General features: G+C 43.2%; 1 protein-coding gene and 1 long non-coding RNA gene across 3 annotated transcripts in view; one reads left to right on the forward strand and one right to left on the reverse strand.

The window, feature by feature from the left end:
• LOC115892892 overlaps window positions 1-25,509 on the reverse strand; it is a 50,725-nt gene that overhangs the window by 8,673 nt on the left and 16,543 nt on the right. Inside the window, exon 2 of the long non-coding RNA XR_004052809.1 lies at window positions 16,636-16,791. This is a non-coding gene — a long non-coding RNA (uncharacterized LOC115892892). The remainder of the gene's footprint in view (window positions 1-16,635; window positions 16,792-25,509) is intronic.
• Window positions 16,891-17,196, forward strand: LOC115892891 (small ubiquitin-related modifier 5). 2 transcript variants are annotated; one of them, XM_030915514.1, is made up of 2 exons: window positions 16,891-17,056; window positions 17,126-17,196. In XM_030915514.1, the coding sequence occupies exons 1-2, from the start codon at window positions 16,891-16,893 to the stop codon at window positions 17,194-17,196; spliced, it is 237 nt and encodes a 78-aa protein (XP_030771374.1). The 2 variants fall into 2 exon arrangements, with proteins under 2 accessions (XP_030771374.1, XP_030771373.1); XM_030915513.1 differs by having other exon boundaries at window positions 16,891-17,196.

Genomic DNA, 25,509 nt, shown 5'->3' on the forward strand with positions numbered 1-25,509 from the left:
TTATTCCTCATCTAAAATCTCTGCTCAGAGGAAGCTTGACGTGGAGACATGGTAGAGGTTTGCTGTTCAGTCATTTGCTGTCAGGACAGAAGTCACTAAAGTCAGGCAAGCTATAGTTCCAATCTTGAATCTGCTATCTAAAAGCTGAGCAACCTTGGGCTCATTATTTGTACTGCCTACGCCTCGGTTTCCCCATCTGTAATAGGGATGATGATACCTACTCCATCAGGTCCTACAGGGATCAGATGAGATCATGTGTCCCCTGTGCCTGCTTCATAGCATGTTCTCAGTGTATGGTTGCTGTAATTATTGCTGTTGCTGTTACCATTATCCACATACCTTATAAGTCTTGGAAGCAAACTATCAACCTAGGGCCATTTTAAGACAGTAAGGAGCTTATGAGTTAAAGTTGGACTTGAACATCAGGGAGTGCAATCAGCAGAACAATGGCTCTCCAAAAATATCCACATCCTAATTCCCAAAACCTATGACTGTGTCCCCTTGCATGGCAAGAGGGAATTAAGATTGTAAACAGAATTAGCTTGACTCATCAGCTAACCTTAAAATAAGGAGTTCAGCTTCGATTATCCAAGTGGCCCAGTATAATCTCACAGGTCCTTAAAAGTGGAAGAGGAAGACAGTCAAGTAGTCAGAAAGAAATGTGACTCTAGAAGAAAGGCGCAGAGAGAGCCAATGCTGCTGGCTTTCAGTGGAGAAGGGGACATGAGCCAAGGAATGTGGGCAGCCTCGAAGGCTGGAAAAGGCAAGGAAACAGATTCTCCTCTTGCACACCCAGAGGAACTGGCAAAACTTTGATTTTAGCTGCATGAGTTTTGTGTTGGACTTCTGACCTCTGGAACTGTAAGATAATGCATTTGTGTTGTTTTAAGTCACTTAGCGCTTAAGGGCATTTGTTACCGCAGCAACCATAGGAAACTGATACAATGAGAGAAGACTGAAAAGCTGGCTTCAGATCCATAAGGAAGTCAGAGGTCTTGACAACTTGCCTCATGCAGGCAGTTTTGTCTCACTCATCTTCTAAAAACAAAAGTAGAGAAAACCACTGCTTCTGCTTCTCTCCGTCCCCTGCAGTGTTGGGAGCCTGGGTGTTCACTCAGCAGATCCAGGCAAGGCTGCTGGAAGGATGTTCTCACTGGCCAGGGACAAACAAGTGATTGCATTCAGATGGGCCCCAGTCACCAGCAGGGTCCCGCAGGGAGAAGATGTTCTAGGCTGGGCAGAGGGTGCTGTCGTTTTTTTGCAAGGCCAGGAAATGGCCTTCTAGACTGGAAATTGAAGGGCTCATGGAGTGATGGCTATTTTTTCCTTCACAAGAGAGGTCTGGTTAAAACAGGAAACACCATTCGCAGCAGACAGACATCAGGGCACCATGCTTTCTCTGTTTCCTTCACAATCTAACTGGGCTCACCAAGGCCAGTTAGACACTTGGGGGCTGACACTTGGACACTGTCCATCTATGAAGGAATATTTTGTCATCTTTCAAGGGCAGCTGTTCCTCTCCCATTACCTAAAAGGAAGCATAATGTGCATACAATAAAAGCACAGATCTTAAGTGTTTAGTTCTGAGTTTTGAGAATTATATGCACTCCTGTAATTAACATCCAACCAAAACAAGTAAGGGAATGTGTCCTTTAGCCCAGAAAGCACCGTGGGCTGTTTGTTAAGCAATGCCAGGCACCACGCCCCACCCCCCAGAGGCAATGACTAACCTGCTTTTGGTTGGTATAGATTCATCTTTCCTGTAATTTCATAGAAATCGAATAATTCAGACTGTGCTCCTTCATGTGTCTTCTTCCACTCTATGTGATTTTGATACTCATTCATGCTGTTGCATGGATTGTCTGTTTCATTTTCTTACTGAATAATCATATTTCACTGTATAGATAGACCTCATTTTTAAAAAATCTATTTTGCAGCTGGATGCGGTGGCTCATGCCTGTAATCCCAGCATTTTGGGAGGCCGAGGCGGGCGCATCACCTGAGATCAGGAGTTGGAGACCAGCTTGGCCAACATGGTGAAACCCCATCTCTATTAAAAATACAAAAATTAGCCGGGGGTGGTGGCAGGCGCCTGTAGTCCCAGCTACTCAGGAGGCTGAGGCAGGAGAATCACTTGAACCAGTGAGGCAGATGTTGCAGTGAGCCAAGAGCATGCCACTGCACTCCAGCTTGGGCGACAGAGCAAGACTCTGTCTCAAAAAATAAAATAAAATAAAATAATAAAAAATAAAAAATCTATTTTGCTATTAACACCATTTGGGTTGTTTCTGGTTTGTGGCTATTATGAATAAAGTTGCTATGCATATTCATGTATAAGTCTTTGTGTAGACACAGGTTTTCATTTCTCTTGGGTAATACGTAAAAGAGTAGAGTCCATAAGAAACTGCCAAACAGTTGTACTCCCCTTAGCAATGAACCAGCCTTCTGGTTGCCCTTCATCCTCACCAACATTTGTTTTCTTTTTTTGGTTTTTTCGCTATTCTAATATGTGTGAAATTGTATCTCATTGTGGTTTTAAGTTGCACTTCGATGTCTTTTGCTCATTTTTAAAAGTTGTGTTTATCTTTTTATCATTTGTAGTTCTTCATATACTTTGGATACAAGTTATCACATATGCAAAATTTTCCCCAAATCTGTGGCTTGTCTACTTACTCTGCTAATACAGTTGACCCTTGAACACAGGTTTGAACCGTGTGGTTCCACTTATACACAGATTTTTTCAAGCAACTGCAAATCAAAAATACGGTATTTTCAGGTTGCATAACAGAGGGCTGACTTTTCATATACTCAGATTCCACAGAACCAACTGGGGGAATTGAGTATGGGTGGATTTTGGTACATGTGGCAGGTTCCAGATTGGTCTGTAGTATCTTTGGATGAACAAAGCTTAAAAATTTAATGTTGACCAATTTATTTATTTTATTTTGTGATTAGTGCTTTTTGTGTCCTAAGAAATCATTTGCCTAACCCAAGCCTACGATAATACTATTCTATGTTTTCTTCTAGAATACTCTGGTTAAGTTTATATTTAGATCTCTGATCTAACTCAAATTTATTTTTGTGTCTGGAGTTAGTATGGGAGAATGAACCAATAAATACGATGAGTATTTGTTAATTTCCTACCAATGGCCAGGCACCATGGAGACGGCAGGATCACTGTCCCTGAGTTTAGGGTCCAGTGCAGGGTTCAGCAAACCTTTTCTCTAAAGGGCCACATGGTGAATATTTTTGGCTGTACAGGCCATACAGTCCCTGTTGCCATTACTCTATTCTGCCTTCTAAGGCAAAAGCCACCATGGGCAGTACCTAAACATGTGAGCATGGCTGTGTTCCAATAAGAATATTCATAAACAATGAAATTTGAATTTTTTTATTGCACAAAATATTCTTTTTATTTTTATTTTCTTAACCAGTTAAAAATATAGAAACCATTTTTAGCTTGTGGACTATACAAAAACAAGAAGCCACCAGGTTTGACCTGCAGCCCCAGGCCACAGTTTGCCAACTCTTGGGCTGCTCAGCAAGGCAAACATTCAACAAACATGAGGCCACACTGTGATACCAGCAGGGAAGCAAAGAGCTGTGTTCTGTGGGTGAGAAGATGACAGGCAGTGGGTAATCTGCTTTGGATGAGATCAAAAGGAATTATAACTAAACCACAATGAGCTACCAAAAATAACAAGTGTTGGTGAGGATGTAGAGAAATTGGAACCTTTGTCTATTGCTGGCGCAAATGTAAAATGATGCAGCCATTGAGGAAAACAAAAAAACAGAATACCACATGATCCAGCTATTCCACTTGTAGTTATAAACCCAAATAATTAAAGGTAGCAAACAGATACTTTTTTTTTTTTTTTTGAGACAGTCTCGCTCTGTCACCCATGCTGGAATGCAACGGTGCAATCTCAGCTTACTCCACCTCCCTGGTTCAGGCGATTCTCCTGCCTCAGCTTCCTAAGTAGCTGGGATTACAGATGCCCACCACTACACCCGGCTAATTTTTGTATTTTTAGTAGAGACAGGGCTTCACCATGTTGGTCAGGCTAGGCTGGTCTCAAGCTCCCGACCTCAGGTGATCTGCCCACCTTGGCCCACAAAGTGCTGGGATTACAGGTGTGAGCCACCACGCCCAACCAAACAGATCCTTTTTAGAGCAATGCTCATAGCACATATTGACAATAGCCAAAGGGTAGAAACAACCACATTCCATCAACAGATAAATGCGTAAACAGGTATGTGCATACAATGGAATATTATTCAGCCATAAAAAGAGTGGAATTCTGATCCATGCTATGACATAGATGAAATCTGAAAACATTATGCCCAGTGAAATAAACCAAACCCAAGAGAAAAATATTCTATGATTCAATTTTTATGAGGTACATAGAATAGACACATTTATAGAGACAGAAAGTATAACAGAGGCTCAGGGTCTGCTGGGGAGAATAGGGGGTTGTTATTTAAGGAGTACAGAGTTTCTGTTTGGGATGATGAAAAAATGTTGGCAATGGATAGTGGTGTTGGTCATCCAACACTGGAAATGCATTGAATCCCACTGAGTTGTGCACTTATTAATGGCTGCAATGGTAAATTTTATGTTATGTATATTTTACCACAATAAAAATATGCTTAAAGTTAAAATAAAAAAGGAATTAAAACTAAAGATCTCACTATTGTCAACAACAAGAGTCAAACTGTAAAAATTTTTAAGAGATTTACTCTGAGCCAAATGTGAGTAGCCATGACCCATGACACCGCCCTTGGGAGACCCTGAGAACATACACCCAAGGTGGACAGGGCACAGCTCGACTTTCTATACTTTAGGGGAACATAAGACATCAAATACACGTAAAATATACATTGGTTCAGTCCAGAAAAATGGGACAACTTGAAGTGGGGTAAGGGGAAGGTGGTCCAGGTTCCAGGTAGATTTTTTTTTTTTTTTTTTTTTTTTTTTTTTTTTTTGAGACGGAGTCTCGCTCTGTCGCCCAGGCTGGAGTGCAGTGGCCAGATCTCAGCTCACTGCAAGCTCTGCCTCCCGGGTTCACGCCATTCTCCTGCCTCAGCCTCCCGAGTAGCTGGGACTACAGGCGCCCGCCAGGTCGCCCGGCTAGTATTTTTTTGTATTTTTAGTAGAGACGGGGTTTCACCGTGTTAGCCAGGATGGTCTCGATCTCCTGACCTCGTGATCCACCCGTCTCGGCCTCCCAAAGTGCTGGGATTACAGGCTTGAGCCACCGCGCCCGGCCTCCAGGTAGATTTTAAAATTTTCTGTGGCCAGGCACAGTGGCTCATGCCTGTAATCCCAGCACTTTGGGAGGCCGAGGCGGGCGGATCACCTGACGTCAGGAGTTCAAGACGAGCCTGATCAACATGGAGAAACCCCATCTCTACTAAAAATGCAAAATTAGTCGGGTGTGGTAGCACATGCCTCTAATCCCAGCTACTAGGGAGGCTGAGGCAGAAGAATTGCTTGAACCTGGGTGGTGGAGGTTGCAGTGAGCCGAGATCGTGCCATTGCACTCCAGCCTGGGCAACAAGAGTGAAACTCCATCTCAAAAAAAAAATAAAATAAAATAAAATTTTCTGATTGGCGGCCAGGCGCAATGGCTCATGCCTGTAATCCCAGCACTTTGGGAGGCCAAGGCGGACTGATCACCTGCAGTCAGGAGTTCAAGACCAGCCTGGCCAACATGGTGAAATCCCGTCTCTACTAAAAGTCCAAAAATTAGCTGGGCATGGTGGCAGGCGCCTGTAATCGCAGCTACTCAGGAGGCTGAGTGAGGCAGGAGAATTGCTTGAACCCAGTAGGCAGAGGTTGAAGTGAGCCAAGATCATGCCACAGCACTCCAGCCTGGGTGACAAGAGCGAGACTGTCTCAAAAATAATAATAATAAAAATAAAAAAATTAAAATTAAAAAAATAAAATTTTCTGATTGGCAATTGGTTGAGTTATTATCCATAGAAAGGAATATCTGGGTTACAATCAGCAGTTGTGGAGGCCAAAGTTTTCTCATGCAAATGAAGCCTCCAGGTAGCAGGCTTCAGACAGAATAGATTGTAAATGTTTCTTATGAGACTTAAGGTCTGTGCTGATGTTAAATGCTCCAACGGCTTTCTTGAATTACAAGGCAGGGAGGGCCTTCAAATTTTATTTTTAGTTAACACTCTGTGTCTTTCTAGCACTAAGTCTAAGTCATACATTAATTCATTTAGTCTTCACAACACTATGAGATAGGTTTGTTATCATTATACCCATTTTACATATGAAAAAACTGAGACCCTAAGAGTTTTGATAACTTGCCCAAAGTCATACACCTAGCAAGCCACAGAATCAGGATTCAAACCTGAGAAGTCTGGCTCCAGGGCTGTGTTGCAGTTACCATGCTACACTGCCTCTAAAAGCAGTAGTGACTCTCCAGCTGGGCTAACCACTAGAGTTCCCTGGGAGCACTTAAAAATCTCCATGTCCTTGCCGGACACAGTGGCTCACGCCTGGAATCCCAGCATTTTGGGAGGCTGAGGCAGGTGGATCACAAGGTCAAGAGATCAAGACCATCCTGGCCAATATGTTGAAACCCCGTCTCTACTAAAAATACAAAAATTAGCTGGGTGTGCTGGCAGGTGTCTGTAATCCCAGCTACTTGGGAGGCTGAGGCAGGGAATCACTTGAAACTGGGAGGCAGAGGTTGCAGTGAGCTGAGATCATGCTACTGCACTCCAACCTGGCAACAGAGCGAGACCCCATCTCAAAAAAAAAAAAAAGTCCACATCCAGGCAGCATCTCTGGGGGTTGAACCAGCACTAGTATTTGGAAACGCTCCCCCGGTGTTTCAGTGTGCAACCAAGGCTGGGAATAACCGCCTCAAAGGACAGTCTTCTCTCAGGAGATGACATTTCAACCACGACCTCAAAAGTGACATGAGTCAGCCGTGTGGGTGGGGGAGCGTGGCGGAGGGCGAGAGAAGAAGCATATATTCCGTGTGTTTTATTCATTACGTATTTTCTTCAAACCACTTTTGTCTTTCTCTTATGTAAGAAGAATCGCATGCGTCCTAATCATAGTAGTGATATTTATTCAGCCGTCATGCTGTAAGCATAACAGTAAACACTTGTTGTGTGGTATCACCATTAGCACGCATGCTGGTCTTACGAACTCAACACCATCATCCCATTTTACAGATGAAGCAACCAAAGGCTAAAATGAGTTAGCTCCTCGCCTGAGGCCACACTGGTACTAAGTGGCAGTGTGGGGACACTCAGGTGTGTTAATAGCTCAGCTCTCTGGCTCCTCCTTTCCCAGTGAAGCTTGCCAAAGGCATCCCAGACAGGAGTGAGAAAGGAAGTGATCTATCCACTTCTGGTTGGTTTGGTTTTATGCTGTTTCCTGCATTTGTTTGCCTGTGGTGGAGCCCCTCAGTGAACCCCATCTCTCAGTAGATTGAGTCAGAACCTTGGTGTTCTTCTAACACCATAATGGTCAGAAAGGAGCTCTCAGAAGAGGCTAAGTAATGCCTCTAAATAATCTCAGTCCGGGGTGCAGAGGAGGCTTGAGGCTGGGAGAACATTTTGGGGGAAATTCAATGTATTCTCAGCTAGAAACCAATATGTAGGTTTACAAGGTTTCTAGTCCAGGGAGAAGGTAAGTGAATGTGTGTGTGTGTGTGTGTGTGTGTGTGTGTGTGTGTGTGTGTGTGTGTGTGTGTGTTCCTAGGTCTGGAGCATGTGGATCATGTCCACAACCTAGAACAAGCCCACCTGGGGAGAGAAGGTCACCTTGGAGAACACGATATTGTAGGAGAGTCCCTTGACTTTTTCTTCCCAATTTAGAAAGCCCAAGGCCACGTTTTGCTTGTTCATCACTCTGACCTTACAACAGCACCTGGAAGGTAGTTGCTCACTAAAATTTGTGGAGCAAGTGAATAGACACAATGGGATAAGGGCAGGGGAGTTGACTCGGTCTAGGAGGCTGTGGAGGGCTCCCCTACAGAGGCAGTGGCCGGCTGAACAGGTGTTAACTAAAGAAAAGCCAGAAGGAAAGAATGCTCCAGGGAGAACAAAGTTCCTGTTCCAAGGTCAAACTGAGCTTTCCTCTGATTCTTTGTCACACATAACTGGCAAGGAAACTGAGGCTCAAAGAAGCTTAGTGACCTTGCTAATTATCACATAGTAGAAAACACCAGAGCTTGGATTTGAACTTGGACTCCAGACTGCTCTCCCAGGGCACTTCTTTTTTCGAGACAAAGTCTCACTCTGTCACCCAGGCTGGAGTGCAGTGGTGCAATCTCAGCTCATTTGCTTCCCAGGTTCAAGCAATTCTCACGCCTTAGCCTCCCAAGTAGCTGGGATTACAGGCATGTGTCACCATGCCTGGGTAATTTTTCTTTTTTTATTATTTTTTGTAGACAAGAGGTTTCACCATGATGGTCAGACTGGTCTCAAACTCCTGACCTCAAGTGATCTGCCCGCCTCGGCCTCCCAAAGTGCTGGGATTATAGGCGTGAGCCACCACGCCCGGCATCCCAGTGCACTTCTGTTGCACATTAGCAAATAGACAACAGGAGGATAAAAAGAGTGAATAATTTATATTTCATGGTGACACAAGGACCCCAACTATCATCACCAATGATACAAATCATATAACAGTATCAATCACATTGATTAGGAACTTACTATATGCCAGGCACTAGTGTGTGTGTGTTTGAAATGCATATATATCTTCAATTAATCGCCACCAAAAAGCCTAAGGAATGGATGCTATTACCATCCCTATTTTATAGTTGTGTAAATGAGGTCCAGATGGATTAAGTAACAAGCTTCGACAAATGGTATCAGATCAAGTTACAAAGCTTCTGCACAGCAAAGGAAACAATCAACATAGTGAAGAGACAGCCCACAGAATGGGAGAAAATATTTGCAAACTACCCATCTGACAAGGGATTAATAATCAGAAAATAAAAGAAACTTCAACAACTCTGTAGGAAAGAAATCTGGCCTGGTGAGGTGGCTCACGCCTTTAATCCCAGCACTTTGGAAGGCTGAGGCAGGTGAATCACTTGAGGCCAGGAGTTCAAGGTCAGCCTGGGAAACATGATGAAACCCCATCTCAACAATAAGTTAGCTGGGCATGGTGGCATGTGCTTGTGCTTGTAGTCTCAGCTACTTGGGAGGTGGGAAGATTGCCTGAGCCCAGGAGGTTGAGGCTGCAGTGAGCCATGATTGAGCCACCACACTTCAGCCTCGGAGACAGAGTGAGACCCTGTCTAAAAAAAAATAAAAAATATAAAGACATAATAATCCACTCAAAATGGACAAAAGGTTTGACTGGACGTTCCTTAAAAGAAGACATACAAATAGCAAATGGGCATATGAAAAGGTGCTCCACATCACGGATCATCACAGAAATGAAAATCAAAACTCCAGTGAGAGATCATCTCAACCCAGTTAAAATGGCTTATATTCAAAAGACAAGCAACAACAAATGCTGGCGAGGATGTAGAGAAAAGAGATTCCTCATACATTGTTGGTAAGAATGTACCTTAGTACAACCACTATGGAACACAGTTTGGAGGTTCTGCAAAAAACTAAAAATAGAGCTACCCTATGAGCCAGCAATCCCACTGCTGGGTATACATCCAAAAGAAAGCGCATCAGAACATCACAGAGATACCTGCACTCCAGTTTGTTGCAGCACTGTACACATAATCAAGATTTAGAAGCAACCTAAGTGTCCATCACAGATGAATGGATCAAGAAAATGTGGTACTTACACACAATGGAGTACTATTCAGTCATAAAAAAGAATGAGATCCTGTTATTTGCAACGATATGGATGGAATTGGAGGTCATCATATTAACTGAAATAAGCCAGACACAGGAAGACGAACATCACACATTCTCACTTATTTGTGAGATCTAAACATCAAAACCATTGAATTCATGGAAATAGGAGAAGGAAGGTTTCCAGAGGCTGGAAGTGCGGGGTTGGGTGGTGGTGGGGGTTGTGGTGGGGTGGGGGAAGGTGGGGATGGCTAATGCATACAAGAAACAAAGAAAATTAGAAAGAATGGATAAGACCCAGTATGTGAAAGCACAACAGGGTGACTATAGTTAATAATAGTTTAACCGTTCATTTCAAAATAACTAAAAGAGTATAATTGGCTTGTCTGTAACACAAAGGATAAATGCTTGAGGGGACAGATACTCCATTTTTCGTAATCTTATTATTACACATTGCACGCCTGTATCAAAACACCTAATGTACCCCATAAGCATATACACTGACTATGGACCTACAAACATTAAAAATTTTAACTATATAAATATATATATACACACACACACACACATATGTAACAAGCCTCAGTTTACACAGCTGACAAGGCGCAGAGCAGAAGATCAAACTCAGGAGCATTATGGAGCTCAGCCACTGTTCTCCTGGCCGGCCAGACATTTCAGTTCCTGGCATCGGATAAACTGACTTTTGGATGTCACCCAGTCAATGATAATAATTATTATTATTATATCTTACTTTTTAAATTATTAGATCTTGCTTTTCTTAGGGCTTTTTACTTTTCTGTTGCAACAGAACTTTCACAGTCATTTGACAAACCCCACTTTTCAAAACCAGACGTTTTAATATCATGTCTCAGGTAATGGAAATTTTTTTAGTCACAGGCTGTGAAAAAGCAATCAGTAGATAGCCATATAGAGAATGAACAGGACTGCAGAGTAGATTCTTATCAGCTTGGGGCCAACACCCTTTTGCACATCCCTAGGCCCAGAGGGGCCTAGTCAGGAGGCTGCGAGGAAAGGCATCTTTCCCCAGAAGAAAGCCCAGCTCCTAAAACTCCTGGCCTGTCTCTGTCCCTTCCCCACTCCACTCTGCAAGAGGAAGAGTGATTGGTTTGGCTGGTAGATTGGGGAAGAATAAAGGGGCCGAGCTGCCACCTGCTCCTTGTATATTTGGGTAGGAGGGAGTTGCCCACAGATCTTGTGTTCTCTGTTCCTGTTGGAGTTGGGGGGGTTGCCTAATTCTGGTCAGTGCTGGCAAACCCGCTGGCCCACACATATTTATAGACTTTTCAGCAATAAAGGTGATATTTTGGCTTATTATTATTATTATTTTTGAGATGGGGAGTCTTTCTCTGTCACCCAGGCTGGAGTGCAGTGATGTGATCTTGGCTCACTGCAACCTCCATCTCCTGAATTCAAGCAATTCTCCTGTCTCAGCCTCCCAAGTAGCTGGGATTACATGCCACCACGCCTCAGCTAATTTTTGTATTTTTAGTAGAGACCGGGTTTCACCATATTGGTCAGGCTGGTCTCGAACTCCTGACCTCAGGTGATCCGCCGGCCTCGGCCTCCCAAAGTGCTGGGATTACCAGCATGAACCACCGCACCCGGTCCACATTTTGGCTTGTTCTTCTGTCTTGTGGCTCAGCTGTTTAAGAACCCAGGCAGGGAAGAAAGGGCTATTTGTTGGACCTCCTCAAAAAGCCCAGCAGAAAGAAGGCTTCTTTTAGGGAGCTTTGGCGAAGGGAGCAATTGTTAAACAGTGGGGATGTGTTTTTCTTTTCTATTCACTTATTTGCCCCACCATTGACTGGCTAAGCACCTACTATGTGCCTGGTACTGCACCAGGCACCCTCTGAATAAAGATGAGCTCTCAAAAGTGGGAGCAAAGACAGAATCGAGACTGAATTAAGTTTCACTTCCAGCCTTTCCACAGGAGATGACCACGAGGCAGGAAGAACAATGGTTGGGTTTGAAAAGCCCAGCATTCATTTCAGGTTCTTTGGGTTACACAGCAACTTTAGGGGATTATCTACCCTCACAAACCATTGCGAGTCATCTCAGCAGAGTGTTTATTAAGACACCTTGTTCTCTGTTAGCCAAGGAATGAGTCCATGACCAAGGCAAATCATCAAACTCTACGTGCGGGAATGGAGAATCTTTACTAGAGTGACATGGAGTAGAAAACAGAATTGCAGCTCACCCTTTCCAGCAGAAAGTTCTCAAGAAGCATTTCTGCTCCCTAGAAATGTGGGAGTTTTGAGAAAAACATCTAGAAGAATAATAAAGAAAATAACAACCAAGGTTTATTAAGCTTGTTGTTGCTTCTCACAACCATCCTGGGAGCTAGGCATTAGCTCATGTCTGTCTGTCTGTCTGTCTGTCTCTCTCTCTCTCTCCCCCCACCCCACTCCTCCTCTCTTCTTCCTCTCTGCCTCTGTATTTCTTTGTTTCTTAGGACTCCTTTCTCCACCTGTGAGTTACTCAATATCCATGTATTAAACCCTTTTTAGCACAAGATAGTTTTGTTTTGTTTCGTTTGAAACCGAGTCTTGCCCTGTCACCCAGGTTGGAGTGCAGTGGCGCACTCTCGGCTCACTGCAACCTCTGCCTCCTGGGTTCAAGCGATTCTCATGCCTCAGCCTCTCTAGTAGCTGGGACTACAGGTGTGCACCACCACACCCAGCTAATTTTTGTATTTTTAGTAGAGACAGAGTTTCCCCATGTTGGCCAGGCTGGTCTCGAATTCCTGACCTTAGGTGATCCACCCACCTCAGCCTCCTAAAGTGCTGGGATTACAGGCGCGAGCCACTGTGCCCGGCCAGGTTTTAGCACAAGAGACAGTTGGTTCCCTCTACAAGTGAACACAACAATCCCACCCTCTGCACATTGACTGTAAGTATTAGAATGTTGGGTGTGATGCCTTCATGTAACAACTAGGGAAACAGAAACTGACAGGAGACCTTCACATTTAGGGCCAGGGAGGCCTTGAGGCTCAATGGTTAAGAGCACAAGTTCTTGAGTCACATGGTGCTGGGTGTTAAACCTGCCTCTGCTCATTATTGATTGGTCTGAAACACACTAGCTTCCCAAGCCTCAGGTCCTCATCTCTGAATACAGGATAATAATAGTGCCTAGCTCCCAGGAAGGTCGTGTGAAGAAATGACATGCTTAATAAACCTTGGCAGTTATTTTACTTATCATTCTAGATTTGTTCTGAGAAGTCATGCAAAACAGGAATATAGATTGCAGAAAGATGCTAAGCAGGAAGGCACTAAAGGGAAGCTTTTCTCCAAAGGGGATGTTTATTTCAGCAATGAACTGGGGGAGGGGCGGGGGGAGCTCAACCAGCTGTTTTCCAGGAAATTGTCCACTTAACCCAGGGTGAGCTCTAAATTTTAATGACTAGCCAGTGTCGAAGGACTGGAAAGAGAAGAAAACAAACAAGGATGATGTAAAAATCCAACCACACGCTGCACAAACACTGTGGTCTCCAAAATTTAATTAGAATCCTGAGTTTGGAGGCATCTCCCTCCAATATGAAGGGAAATAATGAAAACTATCACCAATATTCTACTGGTAACTAAAAAAGGAAACTAAATCATAGTAATCATCAGAAACTAGAATATTGGAAGCAGTAAGATGTAAATGATTAACCCATACCCAAGGACTGGGGACTTTGCCTCTGAAGTTTCTTCTGCCTGAAATTTTCTCCCCAGTCTCCACCCCTGTACCTCTTCCCTGCACCATCTCAACCTTCTCATCTCAGCTCAGACGTCACCTCCTCAGAGCTCTCCTAGTTTTCTTTTTTTTTTTTTTTTTTTTTTTGAGGCAGAGTCTCGCTCTGTCGCCCGAACTGGAGTGCAATGGCCAGATCTCAGCTCACTGCAAGCTCCGCCTCCCGGGTTTACGCCATTCTCCTGCCTCAGCCTCCCGAGTAGCCGGGACTACAGGCGCCCGCCACCTCGCCTGGCTAGTTTTTGTATTTTTTAGTAGAGACGGGGTTTCACAGTGTTAGCCAGGATGGTCTCGATCTCCTGACCTCGTGATCCGCCCGTCTCGGCCTCCCAAAGTGCTGGGATTACAGGCTTGAGCCACCGCGCCCGGCAGCTCTCCTAGTTTTCAAATGGAACTACACTCCAAGAGTTCTTGACTTTTCCTTGCCAGCAGTACCAAGTTTGTGATGAAACATTTCTATGATTATTTGATCAGTGGATTTTCCCCAAGTAGACTGCTCGTTTCAGGTGGTCAGAGATCTCGTCTATTTCATTCAACACTATAGATCAGGGTAGATCAGTTCCAGACTTACAACAGAAACTCTATATATCTTTGTTGATTGAGTGAGTTTGAAGTTTGGTAAATTTAATTATCATTAATTCATTCACTGGATGAGGACTTAGATTTGTACTGTATACTGTTCAACAGTGAACATCATCACTAGTTCATTCAATTAGCAAATATCTATGCATGTTTAATACCTGCTGGGCACCGATTTGAACAATGAGGATACCACAGTGATAGAGACAGAAATCCACACCCACATAGAACTTACATTGTAGTGGGAGAAGAGCATCAACAAATAAAAACGACACATGTCTGAGGAGTCAGAAATGCTCTGGAGAAAAAATACGGAGACAGATAGGGAGGAACATGTGTATAAGGGGGCATTTAAAAACAAAACAAAAAAACAGGGTCTTAGTCTGTCACCTAGGCTGGAATGCAGTGACACTACAACTCACTGCAGCCTCCAACTCCTGGGTTCAAGCAATCCTCCCACCTCGGCCACCAGAGTAGCTGGGACCACAGGTCCACACCACCATGCCTGGCTAAGTGTTGTGTTTTTTTTTTGTGGAGACAGGGTTTCACCATGTTGCCCAGGCTGGTCTTGAACTCCTTCAAGATCACCTGATCCTCAAGTGATCCTTCCACCTCAGCCGCCTAAAGCCCTGGGATTGCAGGCAGGAGCCACAGCTCGTGTCCCACCAGGGCAATTTTAAAGGGAGACGCTGGAGAGGACCTCACTGAGCAGAGACCTCCACAAGGGAGGGAGGGAGCACTCAATGCAGCATATGGGGGAAGTCCTTCCAGAAAGAGAGCAGCATGCTCACAGGGCCTCGGGGGCGTGCCCTTAGATAGCGTTCCTAGAGTGCAGTAAGCAAGGAAAAGAATGGTGGGTGGGCGAGCTGGTCAGAGAGGGGCATTTGGGCCGACGTGACTAAACGGCTTTAGATTTCACTCTGAGCTAGCCGTCTTTGGATAGCTCTGGAAACAGATGTGACATTGGAAATGATTTTCAAATAACCTCACTCCGGAGACTAGATGGAAGGAGGGCACAGGGGCATGTAGAGACAGTAAGTGCAGTGACTGCAGGAAGCTCCAGGGACCCCTGTGGCTGCCCAGACCAGGGCGGAAGCAGGACACAGTGGTGGTCTCAGGCTCTCCGAAGGTAAAGGCAACTGAAGGTGCAAACAGGATGAGTGTGGAAGGTGAGGGGAAAAGGGGCGCCCCGGACGCCTCCAATATCTGGGGTCTGAGCCACTGAAGGAATAGAGTCGCAGCGCGCTGAGAGGGGAAGACCAGGAGAGGATCAGGACAGGAGGAAGGCGGTGATGGTGGGAATGGGAAGTTCAGGAATCGGGTTTTAGGCATGCGACATTTCAAATTGTTTTTATACATACAAAGTAGTATAGGGTAGTGTAAGGTAGACACAATTCTTGCCCCTCTGGGCACTTATATCCTAATGAGGGAAACATCCAATAAACAACAAAACAAAGAGGTAAGATCACATGTCCAGCAGTGACAGGGGTTCTGAAGGTGATGTGACAGTAAATGGCAACCACACAGGTGACCAGGGGCAGCCTTTGTGGTGAGGAGACATTACGGCCTAGACCCAGGACAGAGGACAGCAAGGCAAAGTCGCCGAGGAAGGAATGCGCTACGTATGTTGGAGGGACAGAAGGAGATCAGAACAGAATGACCAAGAGGGAGGAGGGAAGGGATGAGGGGAGGTGGCCATGGCTTTTCTTGTGTGACACCAGAAGGCTTCTCCCCAGCCTGGGTGGTTCTTTCAATGTGAAGGGAAGCCATGAGGAGGCTTTACAGAAGGAGAATGTCGTCATCTGATTTCCATTCTTATAAAATGGAAATGGGGGCCAGGCGCGGTGGCTCATGGCTGTAATCCCAGCACTTTGGGAGGCTGAGGCGGGTAGATCACTTGAGGTCAGGAGTTTGAGACCAGCCTGGCCAACACGGTGAAACTCCGTCTCTACTAAAAAAATACAAAAAGCCGGGCATCATGGCACATGCCTGTAATCCCAGCTACTCCGGAGGCTGAGGCAGGAGAATTGCTTGAACCCAGCAGGCGGAGCTTGTGGCGAATCGAGATCGTGCCACTGCACTCCAGCCTGGGTGACAGAGCGAGACTCCGTCTCAAAAAACATTAACGAAATAGAATAAAATAAAATAATAAAATAAAACGGAAATGGAGAATGGATTCGCTGGAGTGGGAGACAACTGAAGCAGTGGGTAAACCAACTGGGAGTCCCCGACAGTCATCCAGCCAAAATACCACATGGACTTGGCCAGCTCGATGAAGATGGGGTAAAGCCGGTTGATTTCAGACCTGCTCTAGAGGGAGAGACAACAGGCTATCCAAACTGGGTGAGGAGATTAGAGAAAGAAGAAACAGGGACATGCTGAAATTGTTGGAGTTAGGCTGGGAAAAGATGGCTGGCGGCCCCTGAGAACAGAGAACCCAAGTTCTCTTTGGGTCCTGTTAAGTTTGAAATTGATGAGGAAGCAGGAACAGGGAATACATACCCGTCCTTTAAATAAAAACGTTAGCTCTTCTCCCTGCTTCCTTGCTGTGCCTAGCGGAAGTGACGCAGCTGCACCGGAAGTGACGAGCGAAGTGATGCGAGGCGTAACAGTAGTGACGTGAAGCGTAGCGGAAGTGACTGCGGCCGAGGTGTCGTGCTGTGACGAAGGGAGATGGCATTGTAAACGCTAGAACGGGGTTCTGCCTACCCCGAGACCGCTGCTGTTCGGAGACCTGCAGGTGAATGCCCCATCACCATGTCTGACCAGGAGGCAAAACCTTCAACTGAGGATTTGGGGGATAAGATAAAAAATGAAGATATTAAACTCAGGGTTATTGGACAGGATAGCAGTGAGATTCACTTCAAAGTGAAAATGACAACACCTCTCAAGAAACTCAAGGAATCGTACTGTCAGAGACAGGGCGTTCCAGTGAATTCCCTCAGGTTTCTCTTTGAAGGTCAGAGAATTGCTGATAATCATACTCCAGAAGAACTTGGAATGGAGGAAGAAGATGTGATTGAAGTTTATCAGGAACAAACCGGGGGTCATTCAACAGTTTAGACATTCTTTTTTTTTTTTTTCCTTTTCCTTCAATCCTTTTTTATTTTTAAAATAGTTCGTTTGTAACGTGGTATTTCAAACGGAATTGAAAACAGGCACGCTATCTCTTTAAAACATCTGGTAATTTGAATTCTAGTTCTCATTATTCATTAGTTTGTTTTCATTATGCTGATTTCTGGTGATCAAGGCTCAGTCCTCTTCATATTGCCCTCTCCTTTTATAAAAATTACGTGTGCACAGAGAGGCCACCTTTTTCGGGACTGTACATTTTCAGATGACAAGATCGACCAATGCAAGTGTTCATAATGACTTTCCAGTTGACCCTGATGTTCAACCATGTGATTGTTTCACTCCTGGACTATGACTTTTGGTGGAAGATGGAAGTTTTTTTAGAGAACTGAGCTGTGGAAAAATGACTTCTCCTTAACAACTTGAAGCTATTTTTAAAATTTGAGGGTCTGGACCAAAAGAAAAGGAGCATCAGATTTTTTTTTTCTTAATCTTGTCAAAAGATCCCAGAAAAGTTCGAATTTTCATTAGCAATAAAGATATACATGCAGAAATGAATACAACAGAATGCTGCTCTTTTTTATTTGTACTTTTTGGCCTGAGATACCGGGTTTTAAATGGACATTGACTACACCAGCTTCATTAAAATAAACAATATTTGTAAAACTCGTAAAAGAAAAAAGTATTACCTAGATACAGAGTAGTGGAAAAATCAGGAGTGTCCAGCTTGATGGGTTTTCCCAAAGGGACCCATCGAAAGTTCCTCTGCACACCCTTCTGTCACTTCCCCACTACAGTAGTTAAGGGTAACTACTGCCCTAGTCTTAAGCAATAAACAAGTTTTATTGGCGTTTTTAAACCTATGATCAGAGGTAAGTGAGGGCATTTGCCCAGAATTTCTCAAAAAATTACCTCAGTTGAGACCGGATGCAGTGGTTCACCCTGTGATCCCAGCACTTTGGGAGGCTGAGGTGGGTGGATCACGAGGTCAGGAGATCGAGACCATCCTGGCTAACATGGTGAAACCCCGTCTCTACTAAAAATACCAAAATTAGCCGGGCATGGTGGTGTGTGCCTGTAATCCCAGTTACTTGGGAGGGAGGCTGAGACAGGAGAATCACTTGAACCGAGGAGCAGAGGTTGCAGTGAACTGAGATGGCACCACTGCACTCCTGCCTAGATGACAGAGCAAGACCCAGTCTCAAAAAAAAAAAAATTGCCTCAGTTGGCTGGGCGCTGTGGCTCATGCCAGTAATCCCATCGCTGTGGGAGGAGCCTTTGAGGCCAGGAGTTTGAGACCAGCCTGGGCAACTTAGTGAAACTCTGTCTCTACAAAAAATTTTAAAAATTAGCCGGCCATGCTGGTCCATGCCTGTAGTTCCAGTTATTTGGGAGACTAAAGTGGGAAAATTGGTTGAGCACAGGAAGTTGAGGCTGCAGTGAGCTAGGATTGCACCACTGCACTCTAACCTGGGCAGGAATGAAACCCTGTCACTTACACAAAAAAAAGAAAAGTGGGGGGAGGGTGTGAAATAAACCTGTGTTTTTGTTTTTGTTTTTGTTTTTGTTTTCCTTTTAGATTGAATAAGAAGGTTTTGTTTCGTTGTTTGGCATGGAGGGGGTGCGTGTTTGTCCTTATCCTCCTTCCCACGGTGAGACACTGATGCAGAGTGTGTGTGGCGTCTCCCCTAGCCCCTTGGCTGGCAGAGAGCCTCACGTCCCACCTACTTTTTCTTGCCTCACAGTCACAAGAGCATCAAACCACAGCAACAGGTATAACTGCAGACCTGCAAACCCTACTCCTCTCAGTAGCAAGTTCCCTCCTGCCCATCCCTTCCCTTTTGAGGTTTTTTTTCTGGTCCAATCCCAACAGACAGCTCTTCTTAAGCAATTATCAGTTTATAGCTTTTGCAGTGTTCATTTAAATGTTTTAATGCATATACAGCCAACCTCATTCTATTCCAAAAATTCATTTCTCCTTTCTCTCTCTCTCTCAGTGTCTCTCTCTCTCTCTCTCTCTCTCTTTCTCTCTCTCTCTTCCTCCCTCCCTCTCCCTGCTCCTGTGATTATTTTTTTTGGAAATAATTCCACTCACTTTCTGCCTCCATAAACCTCTGACTCCAGCAGATGGAACAAGGCTGCTTATTCCGAGTCAACGGAATCAACGGGCCAGCTACAAGTGGGAGGCAAGTGGTACGCACTGCAGTTTCACCCTAGTAGGTGATGTTGTGGCAACACCCACAGAACAAAAGTTTCACCTTTTTCATGTATTTTTACTTCTCAGGAGGCCTTAGTGCTACAGTCTTTTAATTAGAGAACTGTTTTCCCCTCCTTGACTCTGCACACATGTTTTCTATATAATATTAAACAGTAACCTGTGAGTCTCCCACATCCTGGTATGCTCTGGATCACAGACCACATTTTTAAAACACACACACACACACACACACACACACACACACACGCGCACCACGACCAAAATCTGTACCGGCTGACTGCTGGCAAAGTAAAAAACCGCGTTAAATTTGGCTCGCTTGCTTGCTTGCTTTTTCTTTCTTCTTTCTTTCTTTTTAACAGCTTGATTGAGACATGATTTACTTATCATAATATTCATCCATTTCAAGTGTGCAATTCCATATGTTTTTAAATTTTTTTACAGAGTTGTGTATTGGCTATTTCTTCTTGGAAACAGGGCCACTGGGGAAGCTCTTGACCCCAAGGCCCGTCTCCCCACTTTGAAAACGGACCAGTAAATAGCAGAGAGCAAATTCTGGTTCACCCCCAAAATAGCTTTTATTCATTTCATTGTGCCATTAACAGCTTACTTCCTGTGTTTTGATTCTGAGCTGTTCAGAAGCCACATTGCTTAGTTTTTACACCATCAAGAGATTTCTTTTGTGTTAGAGGTGTTTTTTGTTTGTTAGTGGTTTATTTGGAGTCTTCAGCTCCTGCTTTATCTGCTGGGCTAATTAGAGAGATTTGAAATGAACCTTTGTGGCATGACAGACTGTACAGAAATATTTGGTATTCAGAGCTAAGCTTAAACATTCATAGCATTCTTACTTTTGAAACTAGTGGAAAGGAAGAGACTTAGAAATAAAAGTGGGGCACAGAGGCCTAGAACCTTTCCCTAATACTGAACTCTTATTATATAATTTGGCTTTAACTCTGTGAGTCTCATTTTCTCATCTGAAGAACAGGAATTAAAATAACCACTTCAGGAGATTAGCCTGAGGATCCCATTCATGTGAAAGCACCTAGAACAAAATCAATTTAAACAAAAAAACTATCAATATTCATTGAATATGAATCTCGAAGAACTTAACTAGTGGTGTAAGAATTCTGTTTGTCAGGGTGCATTGATAAAAGCACAGTGCCTTCTGTTAAATGAGGATGTACTAGTTTAGTTATTCACTCAATGAATAGGTCATTACTTGCTGTGTGCCAGGCACTAGGGAGGGAATAGGGGACAGGCAGGCAGACAGGTGGAGGCAATGTTCATGACATGGTTGTGCAAATAAATAAGGATAAATGGTGCAAGGGTTTTTACAGAAACTTCTAGGATGTGCATGTGTGTGTATCTTTAAAGCAATTTAAGAGAATGTGTATTTTGTTGATAAATTTATGCCTATAGGCATAGAAAAATTTTTCTAGAACAACCCATGAGAAATTAGTTTCAGGGGTTTTATTTTTACGAAAGGAACTAGAAAAGTACATAGGGGAACATCTTCCACTTTTTATTCTGTACCTTTCTATAAAATTTTAAGTTTCTAACTCTAAACTTTTTTTTTTTTTTTTTTTGAGACAGTGTCTCACTCACTCTATCACCCAGGCTGGAGTGCAGTGACCCAATCTTGGCTCACTGCAACCTCCGCCTCCCAGATTCAATCAATTCTCCTGCCTCAGCCTCCCAAGTAGCTAGGATTACAGGCATGTGCCACCACGTCTGGCAAATTTTTGTATTTTTAATAGAGACAAGGTTTCACCATGGTTGGCCAGGCTGGTGATCTGCCTGCCTCAGCCTCCCAAAGTGCTGGGATTACAGGCATGAGCAGCCGCAGCCTAAACTCGTGTTTTTATTATTTGTTTATTTGTTTAAGTGTCGCTAGGCCTTCTCTGATCAGTAGGCTGAAAGGCCATTTTTTATTTTTCTTAAACTTTTCTCTACTGAAAACAAGACCTGTTATTTAAGATGGATAAATGATTAACTCTTGGAAATATAAATTGTCGTGTTAAGCCATTTAAACATTAAACATAATATTATTATACCTAAAAAGACAAAGGTCATTTGCCAGAGCGTAAGAATTCATCAACCTACACCAAACTGTTTCTAGCCTGCTCTTGCCTACAAAGTTTGCCCAGGCGATAATACTTCTATTCAATAGATATCTACTCAATGCCTACAGTATAACAGGCATCTTTCTGGGTATTGGTTGATAAAACAAAGCCCTCAGTGAGTCACAGCCTGGATTCTAGTTGGATAAGCTAGACAATAAATAAGTCAAACAAATATATAATAATTGCTATGAAGAGTGAGCAGGGGAGATGGAGGGTGCTTTTTGTTTATTATACAGAATACATTTTGGAGTTGCGTTCACTACAAATAGAACAGTCAGGAGACCCGTCTGAAGAGATACCATCTCAGCAGAGGCTTGCATGAAGGAAGGAAGGAAGGTGTGAGCCCTGCAAAGGAAAAACGGTTCCTGGCTAGAAGGAGCTGAAAAGACCCTGAAACAGGAGAGCTTAAAACCAGTCAAGCAGAGTGCTGAGCTCAGGACTGTTTGTGATGCTATTCTGTCCACTTGTGCTATTGCTCAGGACAGCTCATAATTCAAAACTTATTTTTTAAAAAGTAAACATGAAACACTCATTACTATTATTACCTTTATGATTGTAGGACTTGGATTATGTGGTTCTGGGCATTGCTTCTCTTTTTTAGATATATAATAAAACAGTTCATGTAAACTATACCTACTAAAGGAGCAAAGATGTATCTTATATGCCAAAAAGAATTTAACTCTTATAGCCATATTTATTTACAGTCACTACAATAATTTTTTAATCTATTATCCTAACAAAACCTCATAAAATATACTTTTTAAACGATTGCAGTACATGCCTGTTTTCATTCATTGCAAATTAAGTAAGTAAATGTTACTTCAAGGTCATGAGGAAAAATACTCTGAGACAAGCACAAAAGGACAGTGAGACACGTTGTTTTCAGCCTGCTCTAAGGTGCCCACCAGTAGGAGGAGCACTGTGGTAGGTGAGTAAAACCACACACTATTTCAAAAACAAATACAAAAGCCCAACCCTTGGTTCAGTGCGCTCAGCTTCCCAACTGTGTGGCTTGGGATGCCTTCCCACGGAGGCCTTCACCTGAAAATCAAGAGCTGGCTATTCAGTGATCTCGGAGTCCCTTGATGCATTCTTTCCCTTTCCTTTTGTCTATTTTCAGTTCTAACTCTATGAATTCTGACTAAAGGTACTATTTTGTAACCAGTTGTTTTCATTACAACTGGCTGAGCATTAAACTAACCTCTTCTTTTCTCAAGCGGGAGTCTGTGGGCAAGTGGTTCTAAAGTAGTATTTCCCAACCAGAAGTGATCCCCCCACCTCCCCTTCTTGGAGACACTGGCAACGTTGACACTTTACATATATATATATATATACTTTTTTGGGGGGGGGACAAGGTATCACTCTGTTGCCCAGGCTGAAGTGCAGTCATAGCTCACTGCAGCCTCGACCTCCCCAGGTTCAGGTCATCCTCCTGCCTCAGCCTCCTGAGTAGCTGAGACCACAGGCACACACCACCACTCCCAGCTAATTTTTTTGTAGAGACAGGGTTTTGCCATATTGCTTAGGCTGCATACTTATATATAATATGTATACTATATCATATATAAAATTATATAGTGTCTATTCTACATGTTATATAAGATATATAATAGTATGTAATATGCTGTATCATATATACATAATAGATCATATATATCATATAGTGTATAATATAAAAGTGTATATACTACTATAATAGTATACATTATATATTATTGTATGACATATAGTATATGTGATTATATATGATCTATATCATATGCTATATTCTATATAATTATATTTGTATATAAATTTATACATTATATAATATATAACATTTATTTTAGGGGTGTGTGTGTGTGTGTGTGTGTGTGTGTATATATTTTAGAGGCAATGTCTTCCTACATTACCCAGGCTTAACTAGAGCTCCTGGGCTTAAAGGAACCTCCTGCCTCAGCCATCTGAATAGCTGGGGCTACAGATGAACCCACTGTGCCCAGCTCTCAATTTTCACATTTTTTATTTTCATGACTGTAGAGGGAACAGCTACTGTCACCAGATACTGGTGAGCACCCTACACTATCCGGGACAGCTGCCAACAAATAAAGAGTGCTCTAATCCAAAATATCATTAGCGCCAAGGATGAGAATCTTGGATATAGAGAAATTGGGAAAAATGATGAGGGGAAAAGTAGCAGACCTTATTTACTGATGATGTCCATGGGGTATTTCCCAAGTAAGAAACAGCAGACAACTTTTGCTTCGATTGATGGTGATTCTCTTCTGTTGATTGCTGTTTATTTTTTCTGAAGACTTGGGTGTGTGACATAAGTAACCCCATGGTAGCCCAGGGCACAATGGGAGAAATGAAAAGTGGAAGACAGGTTCAAACATGCAGTTTGACTGCAAGAGTAACCTTTCTGTTCTAAGAGTTGAAAAAGTTTTCAGATCCTTGGTGTACTTTATCAGCAGAACGTTCATCTGCATATGGCATTCAGAAGCAAACTAAACTTTTTTTTCCCCCTGAGTCTTTTGTTTCCAAATCAATGGGAAACAAAGGATATCCCTGCTCCATTCAGGCAGTTTCAATGATTCTCAAATCAACGTGGGAGCAGTCGTTGGGCCATTTAAAATATACAGTGATAAAAAAAAAAAAGCATACTTATTAACCTTATAAACATAAACATTCTATGAAAGTACAAGGGGAACCTTTATAAAGAATAGCCAAGTGTCCTCTTTATGGAATAGCCCTTTGTACTTTGAAATGTTCATGTCTATAAAATAGAATTGGACGGACGAGCCTAGGATAATGCAATTTCCATGTCTTCTAGTAATTGTTCTGTTAAAACATTATTTTTCAGCGTCTTAACACTCAGAAGATTAAGTTACCTCACTCCAAGATCAGTTCCACTTTTAAAAAGCACTTTCGACCCATATTTAACCAACCGTCAGAGAGGATTCAAAAGAGGGCTAATTGAGCACTGAGTGTTTGAAGCATTCAAATCATGGCCCAGGTTTCTTTTTGAAAACACCAACAGCGCAGCCTGGCAGGAAGCAGGGATTAGACAAGAGAAACTTGCCTTCCAAACTGGAAGAAAAACTTTCAATAAGAAAGCGTGAAGTTTGAAATCACTGCAGGTTATATTATTATTCATCTTTCAAACTGCCTGCAGCCTTATTGGATGTCATTTTTCTCCTCTTACCCCAGCTCTGAGCTGCCACTGTAATTCACCAAGAAACCCACTTTAGCAAGAATGACCCATCCTTCAGAGGGAAGTAGCCACCCTTAGCCTGGTTCTCTTTATCATTCTATTCTGTCCCCACTCTATGTGCACTCTATCTCTTCGTTCTATCTACATGTTTTGCAATTCCTTCTGGTATTCCAAGGCCAACGAAACCACAGCCTCCAGTAAGAGTGCTAAACCCGAATAGATTCCCTGCTAAGCTGTGTTTTTAACCCTTTTCACCCACCAATTTCAATGTTCTCTTTAATAGGTGAGCTATGGCAGACCTCAGCAGAATCAAGTTATGGGAAGGCAAGCTGGAAAACCTCACAGAGGGTATTTCATGAAGAAGAGAGAGGCCTGGGTGTTTTTCATCTAAATTCTTGTCCTAATCTCCCTTACCAACCCCAACAAATACAAGCAGCAGGAAACTAACAGTGATCATCAATAATCTAATAACCTCAGCCGGCCTCAAGTTCTGTTTTTGTTTTCCTTAAAACAAACAAAACAAAAATAAGCATTCTGCCCAGAATCAGAGAGAGAGAGAGAGAGAGAGAGAGAAACCTATCTCCTAAAATCCCAGAAGGTTGCTGCCAGTGAGTCAGTACATACCTGACCAAAAAAAAAAAAAAAAAAAATGTTGCTTAACTGGTTTGGTTGTTTCAGCTGGCTACTAGCAAGAGAAGTAAACAGACCCTTATCATTTCAGTTAAGTCTGGCTTGAGCATTATTTTCAAGTAAATATTTATAATTTCAATGCT

This window comes from Rhinopithecus roxellana, chromosome 13, assembly GCF_007565055.1.
Source record: "Rhinopithecus roxellana isolate Shanxi Qingling chromosome 13, ASM756505v1, whole genome shotgun sequence".
NCBI lineage: Eukaryota > Metazoa > Chordata > Mammalia > Primates > Cercopithecidae > Rhinopithecus > Rhinopithecus roxellana.

What these genes read in the sequence shown, in the direction of transcription:
- LOC115892891 (XM_030915513.1), top strand. Translation starts at nt 16,891, where the DNA reads ATGTCTGACCAGGAGGCAAAACCTTCAACTGAGGATTTGGGGGATAAG.